The sequence below is a fragment of the Apteryx mantelli genome, chromosome 7 (assembly GCF_036417845.1).
Source record: "Apteryx mantelli isolate bAptMan1 chromosome 7, bAptMan1.hap1, whole genome shotgun sequence".
NCBI lineage: Eukaryota > Metazoa > Chordata > Aves > Apterygiformes > Apterygidae > Apteryx > Apteryx mantelli.
Window position 1 is genome coordinate 31,179,198 of NC_089984.1, and position 23,744 is coordinate 31,202,941.

The 23,744-nt window shown below is 45.3% G+C and overlaps 1 protein-coding gene across 1 annotated transcript in view; it reads right to left on the minus strand.

The window, feature by feature from the left end:
• Positions 1 to 23,744, minus strand: part of COL17A1 (collagen type XVII alpha 1 chain) — a 47,243-nt gene that overhangs the window by 12,334 nt on the left and 11,165 nt on the right. The window contains 38 exon segments of the mRNA XM_013959796.2: positions 237 to 284; positions 655 to 720; positions 883 to 924; positions 1,011 to 1,037; positions 1,572 to 1,631; positions 1,796 to 1,858; positions 2,680 to 2,721; positions 2,836 to 2,889; positions 4,170 to 4,250; positions 4,940 to 4,975; positions 5,884 to 5,964; positions 6,174 to 6,209; positions 6,733 to 6,768; positions 7,472 to 7,498; positions 8,275 to 8,346; positions 8,746 to 8,781; positions 9,147 to 9,209; positions 9,623 to 9,658; positions 9,858 to 9,893; positions 10,281 to 10,334; positions 10,477 to 10,512; positions 11,185 to 11,247; positions 11,755 to 11,859; positions 12,028 to 12,090; positions 12,591 to 12,617; positions 13,119 to 13,145; positions 13,549 to 13,587; positions 14,260 to 14,475; positions 15,127 to 15,276; positions 15,894 to 15,938; positions 16,074 to 16,163; positions 16,712 to 16,876; positions 18,213 to 18,278; positions 18,636 to 18,707; positions 19,837 to 19,908; positions 20,694 to 20,849; positions 21,883 to 22,026; positions 22,809 to 22,856. Coding sequence (XP_013815250.2) covers positions 237 to 284; positions 655 to 720; positions 883 to 924; positions 1,011 to 1,037; positions 1,572 to 1,631; positions 1,796 to 1,858; positions 2,680 to 2,721; positions 2,836 to 2,889; positions 4,170 to 4,250; positions 4,940 to 4,975; positions 5,884 to 5,964; positions 6,174 to 6,209; positions 6,733 to 6,768; positions 7,472 to 7,498; positions 8,275 to 8,346; positions 8,746 to 8,781; positions 9,147 to 9,209; positions 9,623 to 9,658; positions 9,858 to 9,893; positions 10,281 to 10,334; positions 10,477 to 10,512; positions 11,185 to 11,247; positions 11,755 to 11,859; positions 12,028 to 12,090; positions 12,591 to 12,617; positions 13,119 to 13,145; positions 13,549 to 13,587; positions 14,260 to 14,475; positions 15,127 to 15,276; positions 15,894 to 15,938; positions 16,074 to 16,163; positions 16,712 to 16,876; positions 18,213 to 18,278; positions 18,636 to 18,707; positions 19,837 to 19,908; positions 20,694 to 20,849; positions 21,883 to 22,026; positions 22,809 to 22,856 — 2,580 coding nt within the window.

The following is a 23,744-nucleotide window of genomic DNA, read 5'->3' on the forward strand; positions in this document are numbered from 1 at the left end:
CCCTTTCTTTCATGTCCTATGTGGACAAACTTTGGCTCAAAGATTTTCAGTAAGCTGGAAACATAAAACTTGCAGTTCTTAAATTGTCTGAGGTGGGCAGACTGTGAAGAACACGAATCCCATTGACCTGAGGGCAGCACCCACAGCTGCAAGACCCACAGGAGCTTTCTGCAAGTCTCTGTCAGGATGTCAACATTTCCTGATAATATCAGAGCAATGATGGTCTGGCCTCTTACCTCGCGATGCTCCTGGGATGCCAGGAGCGCCTGGGACACCTGCATCACCTGGAAACCAGAGACAGGGAGACAGACAACTATTGTGAGTGTTACTGCATGTTGCATGCTGGTCATGTTAAAGGGCTGAGCTACATGTTGCCAGAGAACCAACCATCCAAATCTTGCAATGACAGATCTTGGACTGGCAGCTTATTGGAGAAGAACAGAGGAAAGAGGTTATGGCAGCCTTCCTGAGCTTTCTGTGACCCATCTAAGGGCCTTGTGCTCAGAGCAGTGCAATTGCCAGGGTCCTACCATGACTCAAAAGACAGGGGTGGGCAGAGCTCTAACTCCCAGTGGACCAGGCTGCTCCAACCTCTAGCCTCAACCAGTCTTGACTGCGTGAGGCCAACGAGGAGACAGAAGATTTTAACTTTACCTTTGGGTCCTGGCGGGCCTGGTGGGCCTGGAACTCCTGGAGGTCCCTGCATGGTCGCTCCTCCATCTGCCAATCACAGAGGAAGAGTCAGAGATGCACAGGAATAAAGTGTGTGGACAAAATCCTGACTCCACTAAAACTGAGCTGGAGTCAACAGAGCAGGATTTTGCTTCCTGGTTTCAGCTTAGGGACAATAAATTCAGAAGAGGAAAGGGGGCACAGACTGACCATGTGAGAAGATTCCTGGGAGGCCAGGCTCACCGGGTTCACCTGCATTGGATACAGAAATGGGGGAGCAGTCACAAACACTGGCAATCTACACTGCACCCGCTGACATCCCCTGGAAGCCTCCTTACCCGTGAATCCTCGTGGGCCTCGTTCGCCTGTGAACAGGGAAGCAGAGGAGCATCGTTAGCTTTTGCTTCATTCTGATCTGCAACAGTACTCGAATCTATGCTGCAGAATATTATGGCCACCAGTTTACCAGGCTGCAATGAGTAAATGGATTAGATCCCATCTCTTCTACTCAGCTCAGAGCTGGGCTATGCTTAACAGGGCCACCTTCTTGCACTGACTTAGCCAAGTCCATGCTGCATTTTGCAAACAGACTGTGCCACTTTAATGGCAAATCTGAAACTCTGAATGGCCCTGAATCTCAGAGGCTTGCAAAGTTGAGGTCTGAATACAGCGGCTGCCTTGACACCAGCGCTGGAAGCTAATTAATTTCTCCCATAATGACTCACTTCTTTTATGGCATCAGATAGGAATCCTGCTTAGTGACCACTGTGCCAGCTCTCTCACAGCCACAGAAAAGCAGGACAGTTTCCACATCCAAGCCCCTCCTCACTTCTTTTCAGGCAGAGGGGTCAGGGATCCATACTTTCTGGTATCTTAGTGAGGCAGCAGGATATACGCACCTTGGTCTCCCTTTGGGCCTGGTGGGCCTGGTGGACCTGGTGGTCCTGTGAAGACTGTTTCTGGAATTAAAACAAAAAGGTTGCTTCATGACATTCAACAGAACAGGGCGCATGGTCCCCACAGCTCCATCTGCTCACAGCCAAGGAGGTAATGTGCTCTCTGGAACTACAACAGGCAGTTCTTTTCCAGGGCACAGAGGAGGGAATGAGTAGGTAGAGCCTACCTGAGGTCTGTGTGAAAGATCCTGGTCTCCCTGGTGGGCCTGGAGGTCCTGGCAATCCTTCTCCTAGGCAAAAGGGACACAAACAGGCCTCAGAAAGGATGAGCCTCAGGAGTGTGACAGACTGAGTGACAGAGCTGCTGTACCTCCAGCAATGGCCCTAGCCATGTGTAGGCTGGTTTCATTGTTTTCTCCACCGACATCTATCCCTGTTAATTATTTTCATTATCACTTGTCACCACAGCAGACCAAGGGCAAAGAAACTCCCTTTCTCGTGGTACACAGTGCCAATCCCAGCTGGCCTTCCCTGCATTGAGAGGGAAGGTTCGTTCCATTGCACAACTGACCTGCTCCCCTTTGCTACTGAGCAGAGAGCAAGGAATGGTGTTATGCTCCTGTCTTGCACCCTCCTTCAGCTCCTCTCTTCTGGCTGTGGAAGGGAAGGAATCACTGTGCTACCGGAAGGAGAAAGGGGAAATGTTTTTCATGATATCTTGCTACATCTGCCCCCAGCTAGCAGTTAAGACTGGACAAGTAAAAAGTAAAGATGGAAGCGGTTCCAGTTGCTTCCCCAGGAACTTGAGAAGGTCCAGTGTCTTCCCAAGAAGTATGGCTTTTATGACTTACAAGTCTGGCTAGCAGACCTCTGCAAAGCAAATCTTCTCCTGTGGGTGGCATTACTCTTGCTGCTGTGAAACTGTATTTCAGTGAAGCTGTGTTAGTAGGAACCCACTATGTGATAATCTGCTCCCAGTAAGGTCAGTGGTAAAGATCCTATTAACTTTCAACAGGTCCAAGATTGCATCTGGGATACTGCAGGGCACAGGACAGAGGCATTGAAAAAACCTCTCACTTTCCAGGTTTGTTTCAGAGAAACAAGCTCTTACCTGGGGGTCCACGAGGTCCAGGGGGTCCTTGCACAGATTCACCTGATGGCCAAAGAAACAGAAATGTTACAGAGCATTTACTCAAAAAACTGCATGGCCCAGAAACACGTGTCAGCATGCCCCTGCTTACGTACTGAGCTCTGCTATATGACGTACCTGGTGGTCCAGGGGGACCTGGCGGTCCTGCTCGCCCTTGTAAATCTGCCAGCACTGTGCAAATGAAACACACAGAAAGGAAAAATTGTTGCTATGGAGCTATTGCTACTATGGAAACACTGTCGTTGCATGGCTGACAGAAGCTCTTACACTCAAGGGTGGACTAAGGCAGGATCTGGGTGACCTGAGTCAAAGCTGAGGCAGAGAAGAGAGAGGACAGATGTGCTCAGTTGGCAGCATGGGGTCATGAAGCAAAAGCCTAAGTCATGAAGCAAAAAGCAGTGCTGAACAGGCTGGTAGCATATAGGAAACAGGGAGGGGATCTCTCTGGAGAACAAAGATAGCTGAGTGAAAGAGCAAATGACCCAAAGAGTAGAGAAGGAGGGAAAGAACTTTCATGTAGGAGAAAGATGCTTTCAAAGAGGGACAAGATTTGGGATGAGAAAATTAGGCAGCCGTTATTTAACAAATATTTGCCCTGTGTTATCTTGAGTGGAGATGTATCCACACCTCCAAGTTGAGGCATAAACTCAAAACTCAGTGATGCTGAGATCCACAACTCCAGAATGGGGGATGGGACGTACTGAAGCACGGTCCAGATCTACATGACCCCATTCTGGGGCCACAAATAGTGATCAGAAAAGGACCATTCATAATTTTATGCCCTCCTCTGCCTTGCCTCTCTCATTCACTTACAGAGAGCTCACAAACCCTACAAATACTGGTTGTAAGTGCACACACATTTAGTATTACACAGAGCAAGCAGGCATTTTTCACAGGATGCTGCTAAACCACTCTGTTCTGCTCCACTTATTTCCACCTTGAAACAGGATTTCTTCCCCTGTGAATTCATCCTCTAATTTGCAGAGAGATTTTGATTTCCTTCCTTCCCTGTTGGATTAACATGCCATTTCAAACTGGTTCTTCCTTTACAGATGGCTCTGTGTTCATATTACATGGGGAACTAACTGCCCAGTGCAAGAACAGTGGCTAGAGGGCCTGGCTGAGACCCCACAGCTTTGTGACCATCTTCACTGTTGGAGACTATTCATCAGTCACCATGCCTTAGCTTACCTCTCTGTGAAATGGGCCTGGTGCCATTTACCACCTTTTGAAAGCACTTTGGGATGCACAGATGAGAAGCAGGGTAGAAGAGGTGGCTGGTATTGCTGTCAGGGTATAGATCTGCCCGCCAAACACACACACACACAAACACACACACACTTTGCCTTATGGCATGTTGAGGGGAAGAGGCACCTCCCCTTAGCTGTAAGCAGGGCTGGAGGCTTCCAATACCTCTCCAAGCAAAGAAGTGGAAAGCCAGGCCCACTTACTCTGAGATGTTAATGATGAGACTTCTGTTCTGATGGTTTCTACCACAGCTTCACCCGCGGATCCCTTCTCACCCCTTGGACCTTTTTCAGGAAAAAAGAAAAAGTGAATTAACTGAGAGAAGGTGACACTGTGCACCCATCCTCATCTCCCTCACGTGGGTTCAGACTTGGCTCATGTGAACTGGGAGTCTGAACTCAGTCCGGGATGGACATTTCCTCAAATATGGAAATTACTGTACAGTTTGCTTGATCATAGAAAACAAGCTAAGAAGGGTCCTTAAGAGGAGCTTCCCAACCTTTCTGAGCTCTGTACGGGCCCTTCCCAACAGATCTCTGTCCAACTGGCAGCGGTTTCACAATGACATTATTACCAGTTAGGCTCTAGTTTGTTTTCCCACCTTTCAAAATGGCAGAAGCCAGCCAGCTGGGCTATATTCCCCGCCACAGAAAGGCAATTGCAGCTGAGAAGTGCTTTAGAAATACCAGTCTCCAAATAAAATAACATGAGAAAAAAAGGCATCTGCAACTTCCACATCACACTGGCTCTTAACATCCCCCTTCTTCCCCTGGGAAGGGGAAAAAAAAGAAAAGAATAGAAACTCCTTAAAAGATCAATTAAGCCCAATAATGCAGCAAAATGAACTGAAAGTAAGGAATCTGCAAACAAAGGGAGAGAGACTGTGCCAAGGGCTGAGAGAATTAGAAACAAAGGAAAACTAATGAATGCTGTTCTCTTAAGGAGCTGAATCAAGGTTGATGGAGAACAGTACCTTGCTGTCCAGGGAGACCAGCTGGCCCAACAGGACCTGGTTTCAAAAGAAAAAAAGATTGCATTGGATTTTTCTGGTTGTATTTTACAGTAGCAGAAGAGAATCAATAGGTATTTTTCATAAAGAGCTGAGAACATCAAATAATGTATTTGCACAAATAAATTGAATTGTGATAGGGTATGAATTTATTAGTCCTATATATTACTTGAGGCTCTGGAGAAATGGCCTATTTTCCATCATCTGACAATTAAAGTGCTCAGTGCTTCTTTGACTGGGGAAATAACCAGATTGCTACAGACCACAATAGAAATGCAATAGGCCTAATCCTCTTCTTGCATTTCCTGCTGCAAATTAGGACTAGTTCCACCAAACTAGCTCCAAGACTAGCTCCAGCTACATGGCTGGGAAAGGCACAGAAGTGCCATGAAAATCAGGGCCCAGGAACTGCTTCCAGATGCCAGTGTGCTGGAGGGCAGTGTCTGACCTGGGACAGAGGAATCTGAAGACCAAATTCATGCACTGAGTGTGTGTGTGTGCATGCACACCTGCTTCCCTGAGAGGCAAAAGGTCTTGATTTGAATTGCTGGATTTGATCTATCATTAGTTTGTACTCATCAGATCAAAGGATAATAGCACTGCTCCCAGTTTCTCCATCTTCCCAGCCTTCCCTTCTATCCTTCCTCCCTGTGACTGATCATTTCCCATTTCTCTCTCGATGCCACTACCTCTCTAACTCAGCCCTAGATCTTGGCCTTGCTCTGTGCAGAGAGCACAGACAGCAGGAAAGGGTGGAGACCCTTATGTATCTAGACTGCCTAAGCAATCTCACCTCCCACAGAGGACAGCCTGGCAGGGGCAAGAAACATCACACATTAAATAAAGAACTGGATGGACAGCGATGCAAGCTGCCTGTGGAAACCACAATGGAGAAGCAGCTTCCTCACCTGGAACACCTGGGGGTCCAGTGGGACCAGCTGGGCCTGGGGGACCTGGTGGGCCTGGCAAAGCAATAGTTGACGAACCCTCTGAAACACAAACACATACACACACAGCGTGAATCTGTAACAAATCCATCCCTAAGTAATCATTTGACCAGCTATAACATGTATTCTCCCAATAGAGGGAGCCCCTAGTACAGGACTGGCACCCAGTGAATATGAATTTAGAAAGCATAATAAAAAAATGCAGAAAATCCTCCAAAAGTGTAAGTGTTCGAACTCACAGCAGTACCTACCAGCACTTATAACTTTGCCTGGAGCTCCAGTTTCTCCTAAGAAAAGAAAGAGACGAAAGATGAACTTCTTTCTTTGGGAAATCTGTCACTAGATCAATGAAACTGTCCTATCAAACATATGGTTTCTATTCCCCTTGCTCTTGATCTCTTGTCCAGTAAATCATAGCAGTAGAATGTCAGAGGGGAAGACAGAGCAACAGAGCTCTGCTAATCCAGAGACATGCTTGATCAGCTTTCTGAACACTACACCCGCCAGAATAGGCAATGGGCCCTGATCTATCTGAGAGGCAGGCACACAGCTTCCACTGCAGTCACCAGGGCTCATGCTCATATACCCAGGGCAAAACCAGGTCTGCTAAGGCTGTCTTAGAGGGAGAACTGCTGTGCTGCCTTTGGTGTGCTCAGGGAGGCTTTGGCTACCCTCTGTTCCTCAAACTTTCTTTTCCTGAAGCCACTAGATGCCACTGTTGATTCAGAGACTGGTCAGCTGAGCAGACAATCCTCCCTAAAATTAAATGCTTAGAGAGCAAATGAGTATTAGGGAGGAAACAAAACTCACCTTTAGCCCCTGGTCGGCCTGGGTTGCCTGGAAGTCCTGGTATGAGGTAGATGAACAATTTAAAATGGTTAGTGCAAAAACTGTTTGTTTGTTTGTTTTTTCCAGGTACCCCAGTTTTAGTCTGGGGTTTATAGGAGGAATTTCCTACTAAAGACATTGGCTCTCAGCATTTTTATGCAGGTTGTGCCTACTACACCAGGTGGAGGAATTCACAGTGGACTGTAGACAGAGCTGGTAGTGTCCCTGGGCAAAGGTAAGGGCTTCCCTTCTCCCACTGCTCCCCGGATGATGGCACAGCTCCCTAGATTTACCTGTTGCTTCCCCCAGATCCTGCCCCCCGTTCTGAGGCTCCTGGAGAAATTCCCTGGCAACTGCTCCCCAAACCACCTCTGCTTGCAGAATGTCACATCCTCTGTTGCCACTTCCACTGCTACCTCCTCTCCTCCCAGCTTCTGCTGCTGGGTAGAAGGACTGTTCAGTGATGCCCAAGGAACAGAAACATCTTCTTTGTAGCAAACTATGTTTTGGGGAGAGGCAATTTTTCAAACAGTCCAAGGCCCTGTATTACTGAAAACTTACGCACCAATCACAAAACCTGTCTCAGGACCTAAGGGAGAAGCAGAAACCTTGGGATCCCACTTAGGAAGCCCTGAGTGGTGCAGGGGGGAAATTACAAGGTGGTTTTGAGCCCTTATCAACGTGTGTCATTGATAAACTGGAATATGGTGAAAAAACCTACCTGGGGGTCCTTGGGGTCCTGTGAGACCTGGAAAAATAGAAGCAAAAACTCTAAGAGATCTCTACTCAGCCCTGGTGAGGCCACATCTGGAGTACTGTGTCCAGTTCTGGGCTCCCCAGTACAAGAGAAACATGGCACTACTGGAGAGAGTCCAGCGGAGGGCTACAAAGATGATTAGGGGACTGGAGCATCTCTCTTAGGAGGAAAGGCTGAGAGAGCTGCGACTGTTTAGCCTGGCGAAGGGAAGACTGAAAGGAGATCTTATCAATGTATACAAATATCTTAAGGGAGGGTGTCAAGAGAATGGGGCCAGACTATTTTCAGTGGTGCCCAGTGACAGGACAAGAGGCAATGGGCACAAACTGAAACACAGGAAGTTCCATCTGAATATGAGGAAAAACTTCTTCACTGTGAGGGTGACAGAGCACTGGAACAGGTTGTGGAATCTCCTTCTCTGGAGATATTCAAAACCCACCTGGACACAATCCTTGGAAATGTGCTCTAGGTGACCCTGCTTGAGCAGGGGGGTTGGACTAGATGATCTCCAGAGGTTCCTTCCAACCTCAACCACTCTGTGACTCTGTAATTCTGTGATGTTCTTGTCTGCAGTATGTGCAATCCTGATATCACAAAGGGTCTAGACTCCCTGTGTCTTTCCCTTCCATTACCCTCTTACAGCACAGAGATCTTTTCTAGTGCTTTGACTGCCAGCCAGAACTTCGAAATGAGACTGGAAATCATTGACAGAAACTACTGTGTTCTTGACTGAGCAAAAAATATTTTTGTTCTCTGTCTGCTCTTACCCGGCTGTCCTGCATCTCCGGTGGGTCCTGGTGGGCCTCGGGCTCCTGGCATTCCCATAAGACCTGGTTCACCTATGGACATAATCACCATTAACAACCCAGCCATCACTGACTTATCTACCAACCCATTCAAGCTTTACCACCAGTTGTCCTTCAGCACTTTCTACCCATCGTATCCTCACAGCCAAGTGGGCAATTTCAGCATCACAGTCTGAGAGGTGAACACCCACAATGGGAAAGAGCTTTGCAGGGAGCAGAGATCTGGCGCAAATTTATGGCCAGTTCCGTCACATGTCTCAGTTCCATATTTACATGGTTGACTCCACAGTTTTTCTGAGACAGCAAGATCCCAGGACATGAATCTGCTGCCATCTTCTACCACCCCTTCCTCAAATCAACCTCCTGCCAAGTCAAGGAGTATCTGCTCTTCTACCTCAAGGGAAGAGCAGTGAGGGAGGAAGAATCCCTTACCTCTTTCACCTGGCTGTCCATCACGGCCAGCTGGTCCTGTTCAAAGAAAAGAGGTCATTAGGGACTTTTGAAATAGTATCTCAGTTGCCCTGCCCTCCTACTAAGTGGAACATAGCCCAAAACACAGGAGAGTGCCTTTTCATCGTATTGCGTCCAAATGAAAGCTTGGCTGCAGTCACTGAAGATCCGGAGAAAGTTCACTTGAAACTTAACTGTAGGACAACTTTTCTGAGTATACAGACTAACCTTAGCTATTTAGAGAAGAGACATGGGATCACAACCAGTATGATCACAACCAGCATGATTCCAAGTTGTTCCCTTGTCTGTGATCACAGAAACGGGCTCTGTGGGTGGAAATGGCAGTGCCCCACATATAATCACATCTGTTTTCTGTTACCTACCTACTGATCCTTTAGCCCCTGGCTCTCCTGGAACACCAGGCATTCCTCTTGAGCCTTGTTCACCTGTAACAAAATTACACAAAAATGAATCAAATAAATCTTGAAGATACAATTTATGACTGTCAGCAATATTTGCTTATTTGCAACTGAAAAACAGCTTTGACAGGATGTTCAGGCCTCTTAATTTGTGATGGTCTCTGGCACCAGAAATGCTCAAGTGAAGTGAATACAGTGCACATGAGGGAAAATTTATCTAAAGCCAAACACAAACATTTCTACGAAGATTACTGGAATCAAAATGGGATCTAGTTGTTTAAAACTTAGGTGCAAAAACATATAACCAATATAACCAATATAATCTTTATACTTCTTCTAGAAAGCTGACTAGGATTGGCTGGGGATACTGTTATTTGAAAACTCAAATAATTCATGTGTTTGTTAGATAGAGTGTTATTCCAGGGAAACAATCCACTGACCTGTCATTCCACGAGAACCTTTCTCACCCTGGTCACCTACAACACAAAAAGGGATGGATTTTGTGAGATTGCTTCATTGTAAAATATTTTCTGTCTGAGAAAAGAAAGTCTGACTTCTGACAAAAGCACAAAAGAACAAGCCAAGGAAGGACGGAGTTAAACCCCATGGACAGTATCCATATCTAAGGCAACCTAAAGAAAGTACCCACAAAAGACATTTAATTGATCAACATACCTTTTGGTCCAGGGGCTCCAGCAGCTCCTTTCTCACCTGAAAGATATATCAGTGATTGAAGAAGAGTAATAACAAGTTGGAAGGGAAAAGGATTTCACACACCAAGGAAAATCATAGGGGAATACATGCACTCTGATACCAGAGAAACTCAAACCGAACTTCCTTTCCTTCAATATAGCTCCATCCATCCATGCTTCCTCACCTAGACTTCTCTATCACCTCTCTTATCTCTTGTATTTCTCAATACTAGGTTGCAATCACTGAGCCAGGTCTATTTCCTCCCCCCCTTTCCTGGCTCACGGGCTTGTCTCTGTCCGTAGGGTCTCAGTGCTCCATGCTCAAATCAAGTCTGCTACTCAGAGCAGTGGTGGAAAAGTACATCTGCTGGTGCTACTATTACTGTCCAGGGGAAGCGGAGCTTACCTTTAGCACCTGGAAGACCTGCTTCTCCTCTAAATCCTTGTAGGCCAGAAGGACCTGAAGAAAAATGAGATGGGGAGGTTAGTCTATCCAACTCACCACCAACCACCACTGAAGAAGGAAAATTATCAGAAGTTGTCACTCCATTTTTGTTTTCTCTAGTCTATGAGGTGCCATAAAAAAGGAATGCAGCACTCACCTGGAGGACCCTGTGGGCCTGGAGAACCCATTAGACCTGTGAATAAGCAACATGAATTTTGTTTCAGTAACACCGCAATTAGAAAGTGAACAAATTTCTTTAGATTTGCCCAGAAGCATCCACAACCCATTAAGTGTTTATCTGACGAGGATCCTCCCAGCCACTGGAAGAGCTTACATTGCTGGCATCCTCAAAATCAGGACACTAAATCTACACAGTCTAGTTCTTGTGATCTAGAGGAAGTGGTTTTCCATGAACTAAGGTAAAAAGACTCAAGCCTTCCATATTGACTGAGATACTGGAATCTGGGTTTCAGTAGGAGCCATTCTTTATAGTGCACTTTTGGTCCGAGTTATGTGGATTGTAGATTGTTAAGTCTATTAACAGCCTGTTAGGAGTATGGAGTTTACTCCATTATCTCTGAAAGCAGGGAAAAAACAACTGGAAACATAAGACATCTTCAAGACTGATGTTTTGGGGAAACCCCTCTGCTGGCCCCCACTCTCACTAAAAATCCTCAAGAACTTATTGGTCTAAAGGTTATGTTCCTCTACCAAAGCAAGCTGTTTCTAAAATGATGATCAGCAGATCACTTTTCTGATCACTGCAGTGCAACCCACGTGGAACAAGAAGACTGGAGTGGTCATTACCTCCTGATAGGACACCTAAACAGGCTGCTAGGTTATCTCTGTCCATCCTCATATTTACCTTTAAGGCCAGCAGAACCTGGGGGACCAGGAGGTCCTGGAGGACCTGGCTCACCAACAACACCTGGAGAATAAGAGCATGAACACACACTGTAGAATACAATTATGATCCCATCTCTCTATTCCCCTCCTGTTGTGCTTTCTCTGGCTAGTGTCATGAATAATCAGTAACTAATCCATAGGTCAGTACAAAACACCCAAAGAAGCATGCATTATTTGTGAAAAAAAATCCCATCTCATTGGGCTTTAGGATGAACAAGGCTAGAATCCCCCAGCTTTGGTGGCTTGGACAACTGGAAAAAGGTAACCCAGATACTAAGTCTTTTGGTTCTGCCAAAGTCAAACCTGACTGTGAGATCTGGCAAAACAAAAGTCATCTTGTTTGCCGGTTGTAAACTTTGCACAAAAACCCTTTAGGCCAGCTTTGTCTGTGCTGACAAGCATCTAACATGAAATCTGGATCTGAGTAATCAAAACCAAATCCTACCACTGAGGTGTCTGGTAAATCAGGACCAAACTCCAGCTTTGGTCCATCTCTGCTTTATCCAGGAATGGCAGATCTAGTTCCTACCTCTGTCTCCCTTTTCTCCAAATCCAGGCGGTCCAGGCTCTCCTCGAGGCCCTGGTAGCCCTTCTCGACCTCTCTGTCCCATGGGACCTTCCATGCCAGGATCACCTATAGGAAACAATGCCTTGCAATAAAGGGTCTCTTTACAGGAGACCTAGAGCAACGAGCATCCTTGCTCACTTCCTTTGGGAAGGCAATGATCACACCAAGCTGATGCCTGTATTCCCATGCGTCAATCAGTTGTGAGAGACCCACAGCATTAATCAAGATGCTTACCCATGCTGCCTTTCTGTCCTTTTGGTCCTTCTGGTCCTTGGTGTCCACTTGGACCAGGAATGCCTGGAAAGAAAAACACAACAAATATTCAGAGTCCACATCCATGCACCATGAATGAATAACATGCAAATAAGGGGCATCTGTCAAGCTGAAGTCTGGAAGGATTCAGCACCTGGGCTAAAGAATATAATACTTGCAATGTGGGTACTTGAACAAGGGATTTCTTTGGAAAAGCACAGTACATATGTCAGAGCACAAAAAGCTGCATGGACCAAGTGCTCATGCAGCTGTGGGACTCTTTCAAAGTTAAGCTGGGATGTTCACACTCCCAAACTAGGCACATTCAATTAAACAGAAGTCAGGCTGAGGCCTTGCCTGTAACCAAGTCTCTGAGCTGTGTCAGTAACTTAACATCAAGGCATTAATCAAGTGAATTAGTCCATCTGCTAATATTGACTCCTTACAGAAACATCTCGAGGTGGGTTTGCCATGTGAAATTTGTTCTTGCCAACACTAATGTCATTGAATGTCCTCCCTCAAAAGGGAGTCGTCCTACTACCTACCTGGGACTCCAGGAAGCCCTCGCTCTCCTGTGGGGAGGAAGAAACAGACAGTCAGTGGGGAATAGGTCTTCCCTGTTCTTTCTTTGGCTGGTCATCAACTTCCCATAAAAGAAGTTTATGTTCCCGGCATATTTAGGAGTTTTATCCTCTCAAACAATGCCACATTGGGCCCCTCATATTTGTGTAATAGATCAGATCCTTCACACTGTGCAAAGTCCTCTGAAGAACCTTTTTTGACTAAACCAGGTATAGTTTAGCTTCAGGAATGATTTTCATCCAGGTGAAAGAGGTTTCTAGACTTAAAGTGAGATCTGTTGTCTCTTCTACTGCGACCTCCAAAATTGTCTTTACTAGCAAGAAGGGCAAAAAACCCAACCATCACAACAATATCTGAATCACAGGAAAGGAACTGGTTTCAGATCCGTCAACCCTTCTACCTAACTTCTGGAGCAATAAAAATCCATTTGCTACCTAGGTGTTATGGTAGGCTGCCAACCTACCTGAGAAAGCATGCAATTCCAGACTCACCTTTGGGCCCTTGCATTCCCATGTCACCTAAGAGAAAAAAATAAGTTCAGGAGAGATCCTGGACTATTTCCAGTGACTGCTCACTTATTTTGTTTTTGTAATTGCTTTCCAGCCCTCAGCGAAATGGGGGAGTTCTAGGTGAATGTGGACACTTCACACTTAAATAGTGCAGGATCAGACTCGTCCCCCTAGCAACATACAGCATCTTGCCCTTCACACTGGCACAATGCAGGATTGGGCCTCCTGCATTTGTTCCGTGCAGCATCAGGCTCTTTAAAGTTTAAGTGGCAAACCAGCTTCACACTGTTTTTGTTTAAGCGTAAACCTGCTTCACCTTTCTCACCGCCAGTTGCCCCTTGTGTTAAAAATCCACACTAAACTTGTGCTCGGAGGAACAGGACAGGGGAAGAGAAGGACTATACACTTGTACCTTTCAGACCAGGTTCTCCTCTCTCCCCTCGGAAGTAGCCTGCAACAGGAAGTGAAGGGACTGTTAGATTTCATTACGCAACAAAATAGCTACTCTCTTCACCTACAAAGATACTTCTAATTGGATTTTGAGGCTGCAGGCAGCACAGACTAACAAATACAGTATGGCTTTAGGAGCAGAGTTTTCTCAGCCTATTTGCCTTCGCAAATCCTGGCATTGTAGTTACATGAAACCTCTGAAGAAGGGAGAATGCAGGCTCCTGTAGTCCCTACTCCTGTTTTTGACTCTGATACCCACTGTTGTTAGCCTGTTCCCATCATCTGTGAAACAGAAGTAAACTATCTTTCCCGTGCTACCAAAAGTAGCATGAGAAACAAGCTGGGGGCTCATTTTTCTGTGCAAGTCTTTCAAAATAGAAAACTCACTTGCTACAGCAAATGTGACACATCCTGGCACACCATGGCACATCTGCAGCCTCCTTTCTTCTCCTCTCCCTGCTGTCTTTGAGGGATGCACCACTAGTGTATTGTTAGTGGCAACAAACTGAGCCCCAGCACAGCCTATCTGTGAGGACAGGTGAGGGCCCTAATTTGGACAGACTGCATTGCACTCTAGCAGCCCTGATCTTTAGGCTCGCAGGCAATCAAATCCTCCCATCCCCCTTTAAATAAACTGGTCTCATGAAGCATCACAGTCATCGACCCTCCTCACCTCGTTCTATTTCCTTGTTCAGTCTGCTCTTCACCATCAGCCAAACTGACTCTTCATCTCCAGAAGAGAAGGCTAAGGAGGGCGCCATGCCACGAACAAATTCTGCTTTTGAAACTTCCTTGTCTATATTTGCAATCCCTGGATTAACTGTCAGGTAGCTGTCATTGATCTTTTCCAGGTCGCTCACACGAGATTTCAGCCGTCTCACTTCTTCCGCTGGAAGGTTAAAGTAAAATGCTAGGGAAGATGCTGTTGCAGGCTTATGCCTGAAATACCTACTTCAAACAGCAGGGACAAGGTAACACTGTCACACAGCTATGGCCACTGAGCTTTGCAGGATTATTCTGTGTTTCTTTTTTTCTAGCAGGAATATCCTGGAGTTTAAATGACAGCTTTGGAACCTGCTAGTCTCTGAGGAGAATAAAGATGTCAGATCTCAAGAATTTCCTTACCTTCCTCACCCCAAGGCTATTTATCCCCTCATCGAAGGTTTATATCCCTTATCCATTCTTTCTGTACATTTGAAATATTTTGGTGGCACTCACAATCTTCAGCACTGAATGTGCTCCTCTTCAGCTCCCTGCCTTGGCATATCTGGTAGTGAGTGACAGTTTGTTAGGCCTCTTTGTCAGTTTAAACCCTCTGTTACTCCTTCTATCCTGTTCAGCATTTTGTTCCTCTGTATCAAACCTTCTCCTGTAGGAAGAAGGGGGGCCCTACCTCCACAGCTTTGCTTCCTCTCATTCTAGCCATTGCTGTAACCTTTCTCAGGGATAGGGATACACAGAGGCTGGTTTCTGTTCAGCCCCAGCCTTAATTACACCTGGATGTCTCTAACCTAAACCAGCTCTTGCAGTTACTTCTTACCCAGAGCAATGAGTCCAAAGAGCAATCCAAGGAGAAGCAACCAAGCCAGAAGCAAACCCAGAAGCCACTTCCACCAGCTACAGCAGGAACCACAGGGGCACCAGGATGGTGCTGATCCTATTGCACCCCCTGCATCACCACCTCGTATTTCTGGAAGGGAGAAGGGGCAATCTCCTGGTTAATGCATGGCTCCTTGACTTCAAAGTCAATAATCTCTTGAGAATAAGGACAGCAAGGTCAGATACATTATAAATAGGGTTATGGAGAAAAAAAAAGTCTTTACACCTCACTCTGCACATGGCAGGTAAAATATAGTTGCTGTGGAAGCTGGGAAAAGCATTCCCAATGGAAATCCCAACAGGGGAAAACACTCAGTGCTTGCTAAAATAACAGCCCAAAACTGTGACCCCCTCAGGCCACTATGCTCTACAGTTTTGAGCCATAAATGACTGCAAGAGCCAGCACAGTCCCTCTGAGCCCCTTCCTTCCCATAAATTTGCCCTGATAGCAGGATGCAGCTGCATCATGAGCTATCCGATTTCCTCCCTCAGTAAAAATGTGGCACAGCTGCTCACTCACCTATGATCAAATCACAGGGGCAAATTTCTCTGGCGCATGCTCTGCTCATTACAGAGCAGCCTCTTGAGGATGCCCTCCCTCTGATGTCATCACACAGAAATCATTCATCTCACACAAGGATGACTGCTTTTTTGTACATTGTGCTTTGGTGCTCCCTCTAATGAAAGAGTCTGAATAGCACCACCTACCTGCATAAGTTGCTTTGTCCCTTGTTGGCACAGATTTTACTCCTCCTGTTGCAACAGCAGCAAAAGAGTTTTTAATAGTCTTTCTATGCATGATCAAACTAGAAGTGTGAGATTATATGGGGAAGCTAGTAATGGAGGCAGAATATAGCTCTGTTGCATTGCATGGGGACAAACTCTTACCATTTGCTTCTGATTTTAGGCCAGCATCTGCACCATAAGAGGAGGAAAATCCCTGCTTCTCTTTCTTCAAGGTGTCTTCTGCAAAGGATCCTGAACAGGAACCAAATGTAATTAAACATCTTACACCAGCATTTCAACCTGGCCTATCTTCCTTTGTTGGCAAAAAGTATGTTTTTTACTAGGAAGCCACAACAACTCTGCCAGTTTAAACCAGTGGCTGATCTAGTTTTTGCTTTCATAGCTCCCAAGCTCCTGAGCTTTGTGAATCTCCCTGAGGCACACTCTAGAGCTTCAAATGCAAAAGTTAAACCCCTGCAAGCCAAACTTGAAGCCCTGGCAGGCATGCGGCAGGGCATTTAGCTTTTAACCAGGCTAGGTCTAAGTTAGGGTGCAGTGTGCAGAACTCTGAACTCCATAGATGGAGAAGACCCTACGGCTGCAGAGTTCACCTGTCTGCATGTGCAGGACTGGTCTTTATCACACGAGTTCAGGCTATTTTGTTCTCACTGCAGCTGTGCCAAAGTTCAGAGTCTCTAGAATGTGCCCTGCAGATCTGGTTTGGGTGCTCTTTCCCCATATGATCACCCTCCACTTCTCTGCTCTAAGCATACCTACATGTCCTGAGGAAGAGAAGTTACCTCCATTGAGCCCAGTGGTAGAGGCACTGAAGACTTTGCCACTGTCCTTTGTCATGATCAAGAGCTCCATCTCCTTCTTGGCTGGGACATTCTCCTTCTCCAGCAGCAGGAACTTGCAGTCTTTGCGCAGGATGTCATCTCCCTGGGAGCTCAAAACAGTTCCCCCTGGAATATGGATAAAAGATGGGATAAGGAGGAGACAAGTCTCGGCCAACGAGTCTTAAGTACAAGTCACAGCACAGTTGTTCATTAAAACAGAAAGTCCCATTATGATTGAGGTTGCCACTGCTATAAACCCAAGGCAAGAGACACACTGGTCACTGAAGCTGAGAGGAAAGCTGTGCATGTCATCAGATTTCTTTAGAGATGTGTATTTCATTAGCAGGGGAGTAACTGCTACTGGAAATAGAGAGCATTTGGAATCCAATCATATATGGGAAATCATTTGCTCAATAGCCTCTTTATTTCTCAAACAAACTTACTACAGAATTGTAGAAAGTCAGGCTGGAAGAGACATCCAAGGGTCTTCAAAGCCAGCAAATCTCAAGCTGAGAGCATCACCTTTAGCAGAGATACTCTGTGAAGCACAGAGTACTCTGTATCCTTGGCAGCAAGGTATGGTGATGAGGCATCAAACTGTTTGTAACTTCCTGAGGTGGCGCTCAGGCCAAACAAGACTCAGAGGCATCAGTTTGGTCACCCTCCTGCTCTTAGGCAGTATCAAGTATGTCTGAAATGGTGTACAATGGTGTGACCTTGCATGTGAATTGACACAACTCTGAAAGTTAAGGTACCCAGACATTAATTCCATCACTCGAGCACAATACCTGCAATAAACATGTATTAGCAACACTATCATAATTTTTATGGTATTTCTATTTTTTTAAGCCTTACCTTGGAAGTCCTCAGACTACAAAAGAAACCTAGCTTTCTTTACAGAAAAAATAAAAGACTAATTTACAGCTCTAGGAGCTTCAGAAAAAAAGCTGGAAAAGACAAATCCTAACAATTCAAAGACCAAAGGCCAGTAGAAAGACCTCAATGATTCTCATTTTAAAAAAAAACCAATACGATCATGTATGAGTCAGTTCCTTGATTGGATGAGGTTGGTACTACTGCAAAATGATGTGTAAGAGCAACCTTGCAAATGTTTGGGCTTCAAATGAAGCATGATTTCACAGGTATGATTTTATATCCAGTTACTTGGCTATTAAGCAGAAATAGCTGTAATAAAATCAACCAAGTTACTACAAAGTGGGGGAGACCGGAATCAGACCAGCTGATTTTCTCATTCTGAGCTTCTGGCTCATTTGCTTTCATTTCAGAAAGGCACTGGTGGGGGGCTTGGCTAGTGACCAGTTGTGCTTCTGAGGAGCCATACGTTGGAGTCAGTCAGCTGGCTGAATATCTGACTCATTTGTGTCACGATATGCTCGAACAAGGCCAGCACTCCACACAGCTTGCACAGCCATGTCTAAACAACTGTGAATGCCACACTCACCTGCTGAGGCAGACCCGCCAGTACTAGCCATGGTGTTGCTCTGGGAACTGTTCTTCAGCCCATATGCTGCAATGAAGAAATCCCAGAATAAAAGAGTTGGAGGCTACCCACACCAGCCTTGGGCTGCACACCCTTTCAATAGCCTTTTCTCATTTGTGGCACATAGGACAACTCAAAGGAGTAAGAGCTTCCCCAGTGAATAAATGTCTAGGGCTTGCATAGGCATGGAGAGCCATTCCTGTGCATGCCAAGTGGAGGAAATGCTCCTCTGTATCCCCTTACATCACATTGCTCCACACCAGAAAAGGTGGCTATGAAGAAGCCTCTGTCAACATGAACTTTCTAGTTGCTATGGAAAAGGCGGGAGAAGACAGCACACACTAGTGACTCACACACTTTCTCTAGGTTTAAATAGTTGCTGACCTGCGGAGGCTGCAGTGGCATTTTGGTTCAGAGCTGCACAGCTTGGAGACAGGTTGTTTTGAACACCAAACACTGCAGAGAAAAACAATGCAATGTGAGTTATAGGAGACCTGCAGTGCAGATACTATTCTGACTAAAAACAAAACAAAACCAGTGAAAATAATGATGACCTCAGCGAATCCTGTTGGCTTGAAACCACCTCCAGGGCTCCCAAGAAATTTCACCACCTAGCTGGATGTATCACAGGCCTAAGCATTTTTGTTCAAAGACCTTCCTTACAACACCCTTTTTGCCTCAGATCATTTTGCTGTGGAGGTTATTGTTGGTCCAGGACAATAACGGTGACCATTTCAAAACACCAGCTTGAGCTAGACCGAGAGACCACTCTCATGGCTGCGTGCACATTTCCAGAGGAGGGGATTTGAGAAAAAGGATAAATTCAGAAAACTGGTCCAGTCTGGCCAAGGAAAATTTAAAGAAATAACCACACACACAATATATCAAAGTACTGCCCAGAGAGAAGCAAATGGCTTTGAACATGGCACTTTGGGTGCCTGAATCAGTGTGGCAATGTTAGGACAGTGGTCAGACTGCTCTTACACACCCCGCTCCCAGCAGGCCTAATCAGAGTCCTGCACGGTGGTACTGTGCTGTGTAGAAAAATGGCCCAGAGCTCTTCTTTGACCAATGCTATGTCTCACTCTACAGTATCAGGTACCCTCCCTGGACCTGTGTTACTGTGAAAGGAAGAGAAATGGTTTACTAATATGGAAGAGAGTCTGCTGGAAGTTATGAGCCAGACGTAGCAAAGGAAAATTACAGATAAATTTGACAGAGGAGCAGTGGGGTCTTATGGATCAGGACATGTAAGTTTATCTTTCAAGGAGTTATCTTGAGTTGTCCTGAGGGAAGAAACAGGCTGGCCTAACAGGTGTCATTCAAAAGAGAAGTTCCTCTTCTTGGGAAATCTCTAGTTTTCTCAGCCTCTCAAATAAAAACAGTTGGGCACTAATAGCAGCTATACAGGGCAGACCCAGAATAACTCCACTGAAATCAGAGAATAATGGTTGTGCAGACCAGTTGCTGACACCGAGGTCAGCAGCATAAGGGGAACAGAGTGATATAGGCATCATTTCTTTGTATGTGTCTGCCAGGACTGTTGCACTGTGAAAGGGTGAAGGGAAGAAGAGAAAAATCTGACCTGTTGAGGAAGTGCTCAGGCCCGTGTTCAGAGTGGGATTGCTGGGAGCCAGGTTATTTGGAACGCCAAAGACTGCAAAAAGAAGAAGAAGTGAAACATTATTACTTCTCTGGAATCAGAATCCTAATGCCTGCAGGCCAGTGGCACAGCCACAGAAACCTAAGAGTAAGAGTCACTTGGAAACATAGTTAGTGAAAATGCACAATAATTACACAGAGGAAAAATCTTGAAAATCATGACACAGAACCTCTCTTTTACTGAACTCACAAAGGGGAGAAAATCTTATGTCAGACAAGTTGCAATGATGGGATAAGGTTAGAAAGCAAAGCTTTTAATAGCATGCTATCTTAAAGCTTCCTCTGCTTTTTCTTTGAGCTGGAAAATGCAGCATCCCCGGCATTTAGAAATGGGCTTTCCAGGGAATAATCAGTGCCAATACTTATTGACTGTGGAAGAATCTTTGAGCGTATAAGGATTGAAAGGTTAGGCCCAGTTATTCTTACAATGGATCAGGATAATTCAATGTTAACCAGAGTCTAGCACTAGTTTTGATAAGAAACTTGAGCCTGACCTCATTGAAGTCAATAATAAAGCTTTCATTAAAGTTCAGAGACAGATCAGGCAGTCAGGACAATTGATTCTCACAAAGGAGGATTTTCAAATACAGCCAGTGTAGCAGCAGAGAGCACCAAGTTACAGAAAAACAGAGAAAATTCAAGCATATCCCGTCATCTCCATTCTTCCATCATTTTAATTCTCCTTGCTGTGCAGAAAAAACACTGCTATTTGACCCAGTTGTAGTATGGAGTTATGTCCTTCAAGCAAATGGTAGAACCTGGGAGGTCCAGGGAGGGTACCTGATCCTGTAGAGTGAGACATAGCATTGATCAAAGAAGAGCTCTGGGCCATGCTGTTGTGGTATCCACCAAGGGAAGACCCGGCAGGCAGAGTAGAGGACCACATGTATGAAGGGAGAGCAGTATTCAGGATGGTTGTATCATATGTCCCTGACACTGGAAAAAAAAACAACAACACACACACAAAAATCAGTAGCGGTTTTCAACGAGACCAGGCTTGGGGCTTAGCATGCATTAGGGCATTGGAGGTTTACATGGCTGACAACCTAATTTGCCTTAGATTTCAATTACACTAGTGGAGTCACTGAAATGAGTCACAGATTAACACAGTATAACTGATCTCAAGCACCAGCTGATCTCAGCTGGTGAGGATTTTAACTTGAATTTTAACCCACAGAATGAAGACTGACCTGATAGCATGACCATTGAGGGGATTTCATTGTTTGTAGATGCTATGATACCAAAACAAAACACTTAATGTACTTTGGTACAGGTTCTTGTTAATAAATCATCCTGGGGCATGAGACCTATGACTTCTGCTTCCCACATGTGTGGCTTTGGTTGGTTCACTAGTGTGTTTGGACTGAAATTCACAGTTTGAGACAGGATTTGAGCCATCAACAAGAAAAAAGGCAAGGCTTGTTCCTATATAGCGGTGGAGAAGAGCAGAGTGAATGTGAACACTGCTGCTTCAAGGCCTGAAGTGATGCTTATAAATAATAAAAGCTAGTCATAGTACTATAAGTAGCATTTCTATTATTATTAAGCACTATTGACCTCTGAACCATACAGTGTGGCCAGTAAATCAAACACTGACACAAATGTTGTCTTCGGTGCTACCTCCACCTTGCTCTGAGATCAGAGATCACATCGCTCTAAGAAATGCTTGCTTACAGCCCTGATCTCTGTCACCAGCACTTCTGAATTAAAGTTGGATTAAAGTTGAATTAAAGCAGGAACTGGCCGAATTTTATGCAAGTCAGACAAGGCACTAGAAAGCCACCCAGGATGTCCCTTGGTAGGGCAATATCTGGACAGCCCTCTGGCATTTTGACCCTTTTTGTATTGCCACCACTGTCTGGGACAGAGACCATGTATTCTTGGTCTGATGTTCTTAGCGTCTGGGGGTTTCTCTGGCAGAAATTGTTTGGGATGGCTCCAGCATTGCTAACCTTCCTCTGCCAAGTACCTGACTGAGAGCTCTCAGTAACCATCTTTGTCTCCACCACAGCTTTTTTCGGTATCGGGAGAGTACTTGACGGTGATCGAGTAGGGCTGCAGCTTGCTGATCGACTTCCTTTCAGCAAACGTTTCACATCATCCAGCTCCGTCCCTGGCAGGAAAAACAAGTGTACAGGCTAGTCCAAAACCCATTGCTTCATTGATCTGTAACCAGGAATGCCTCATGCAAAGCATGAGGCAGCCAGCAAAACACAGGGTTATTTCAGAACCCTCTAGCACTTTGATTTGGGGAAATGGTGGTTCACTTTTCCAGCGACCCTTCTTGTATAATTCTGCCCTGGCTAAACCACTGGAATAGTGGAATTTACCCTGGAGTCTCTATGAAGTTGTATACTATTCTCCCCAGCAGTCTCATGCATGAGGACTAGTTGCTAGGAGGAGAGTAGCAGTGAAAGGAAAACATTTTACTGGTTCTTCAACAGGGAGTTTACAAGATGTTGATCCTTGTCCAGAACGGGACAAGATCAAACAATATAATCCTGTGCTATCTAATCCTCCTCAAGCTTGTTATTTGTGTAACAAATGTAGTGTAGGCTAATTCTGGGCAATGGCACAATTCCAAGTCACCAGATTAAAGCATTTTTCCAGAACTCTCTTTCCTTTCCTAGGACTGCACTGACTTCAATAGCAAAGCTTCAGGGTCTCATTCTGGCAACTAAGTACAACTATATCCTTGCAAGATCACCATCTAACCCACAGAACGCCTCCTTGTTCAGAAAGGGGATACAAGTGGAATTTCTTAACAGGAGAAAGGGATGACATGCTACCTGTCATCAGGAAGGCTGGGTCCCAGAGACACTGCAGACACACCTGAAGTAGCAGTACCCCCAGTGTTACACCTGATCCCTCTGGAATAAAAGCCATGGCACTTACATCTGCCAGAGGGTGACGCGCTCTGCAGTCGGGCTCGTATTTCACTCTCTGGGAAGAGAAAAAAGCAGTTGATGAATATGGAGTGAGGTGCCCTTGTGCTCTGGGTTGGGAATAAACCTTCAGACTGAAGGGGATTTCTTCCTTCTTGCTGTCTGTGTTACCTTGCTGTTTCTTTTGAGCAGCACTCATGGCCCATGTGCATCAGCTATGCCTTGGTTTGGGTCACTTTTTGTTCTGGGGTCAGATTTTGCTACCTTTATTTCCAGAGAGCAGTATTTTACTCCCTGAGGTCCTCTGTTGAAGTAAATATCATTGGTGGCACCAGACAAACACAAGGCCTAATTATACAGTCCTCAGTCACACTGATATTCCCTCTCATCACAATTTATTATTATTGTCCTACTGGGCAAAAACCTACAGAGCCACAAGAAGCTTCAGGATTTTAAGAATTACTAAATACATAAATTCCCTACTACTTCTCAAATGAAATTCACACTGTCAACCCTATAACAAGCTGTAAGATCTAGTCCCTGATAACCTGCTGACTTCTCTGTTGACTCATTTAATATAACGTCCCTCTTGACGAAAAATTACATTGATATAAAACTATCAGATCATAAACAGCCATTTCTTTAAGCCAACATGCTTGCCAAATACTCAGTTTTATTACTGGATTTTACTGTCCAGTACAAGAGACAATACTTAATCTGATTTGTTTGAGGCAAGCCTTAAAGCTTGCTGTTCATAAGCAAACTGGCCAGCCATGGTGTGTGACACACACTCCTTCAGATGAAATCTGACAGTGCATGCACTATAAATGAAACACTGGCTTTGGCACACAGGTTGAGAACCTGATGGATTAGGACTATTTTCTGAAGTAATAGGAGAAGCTGCAGCTCATTCTCTGGTGTCTGTTTTATTATGTATGGCGTAGTT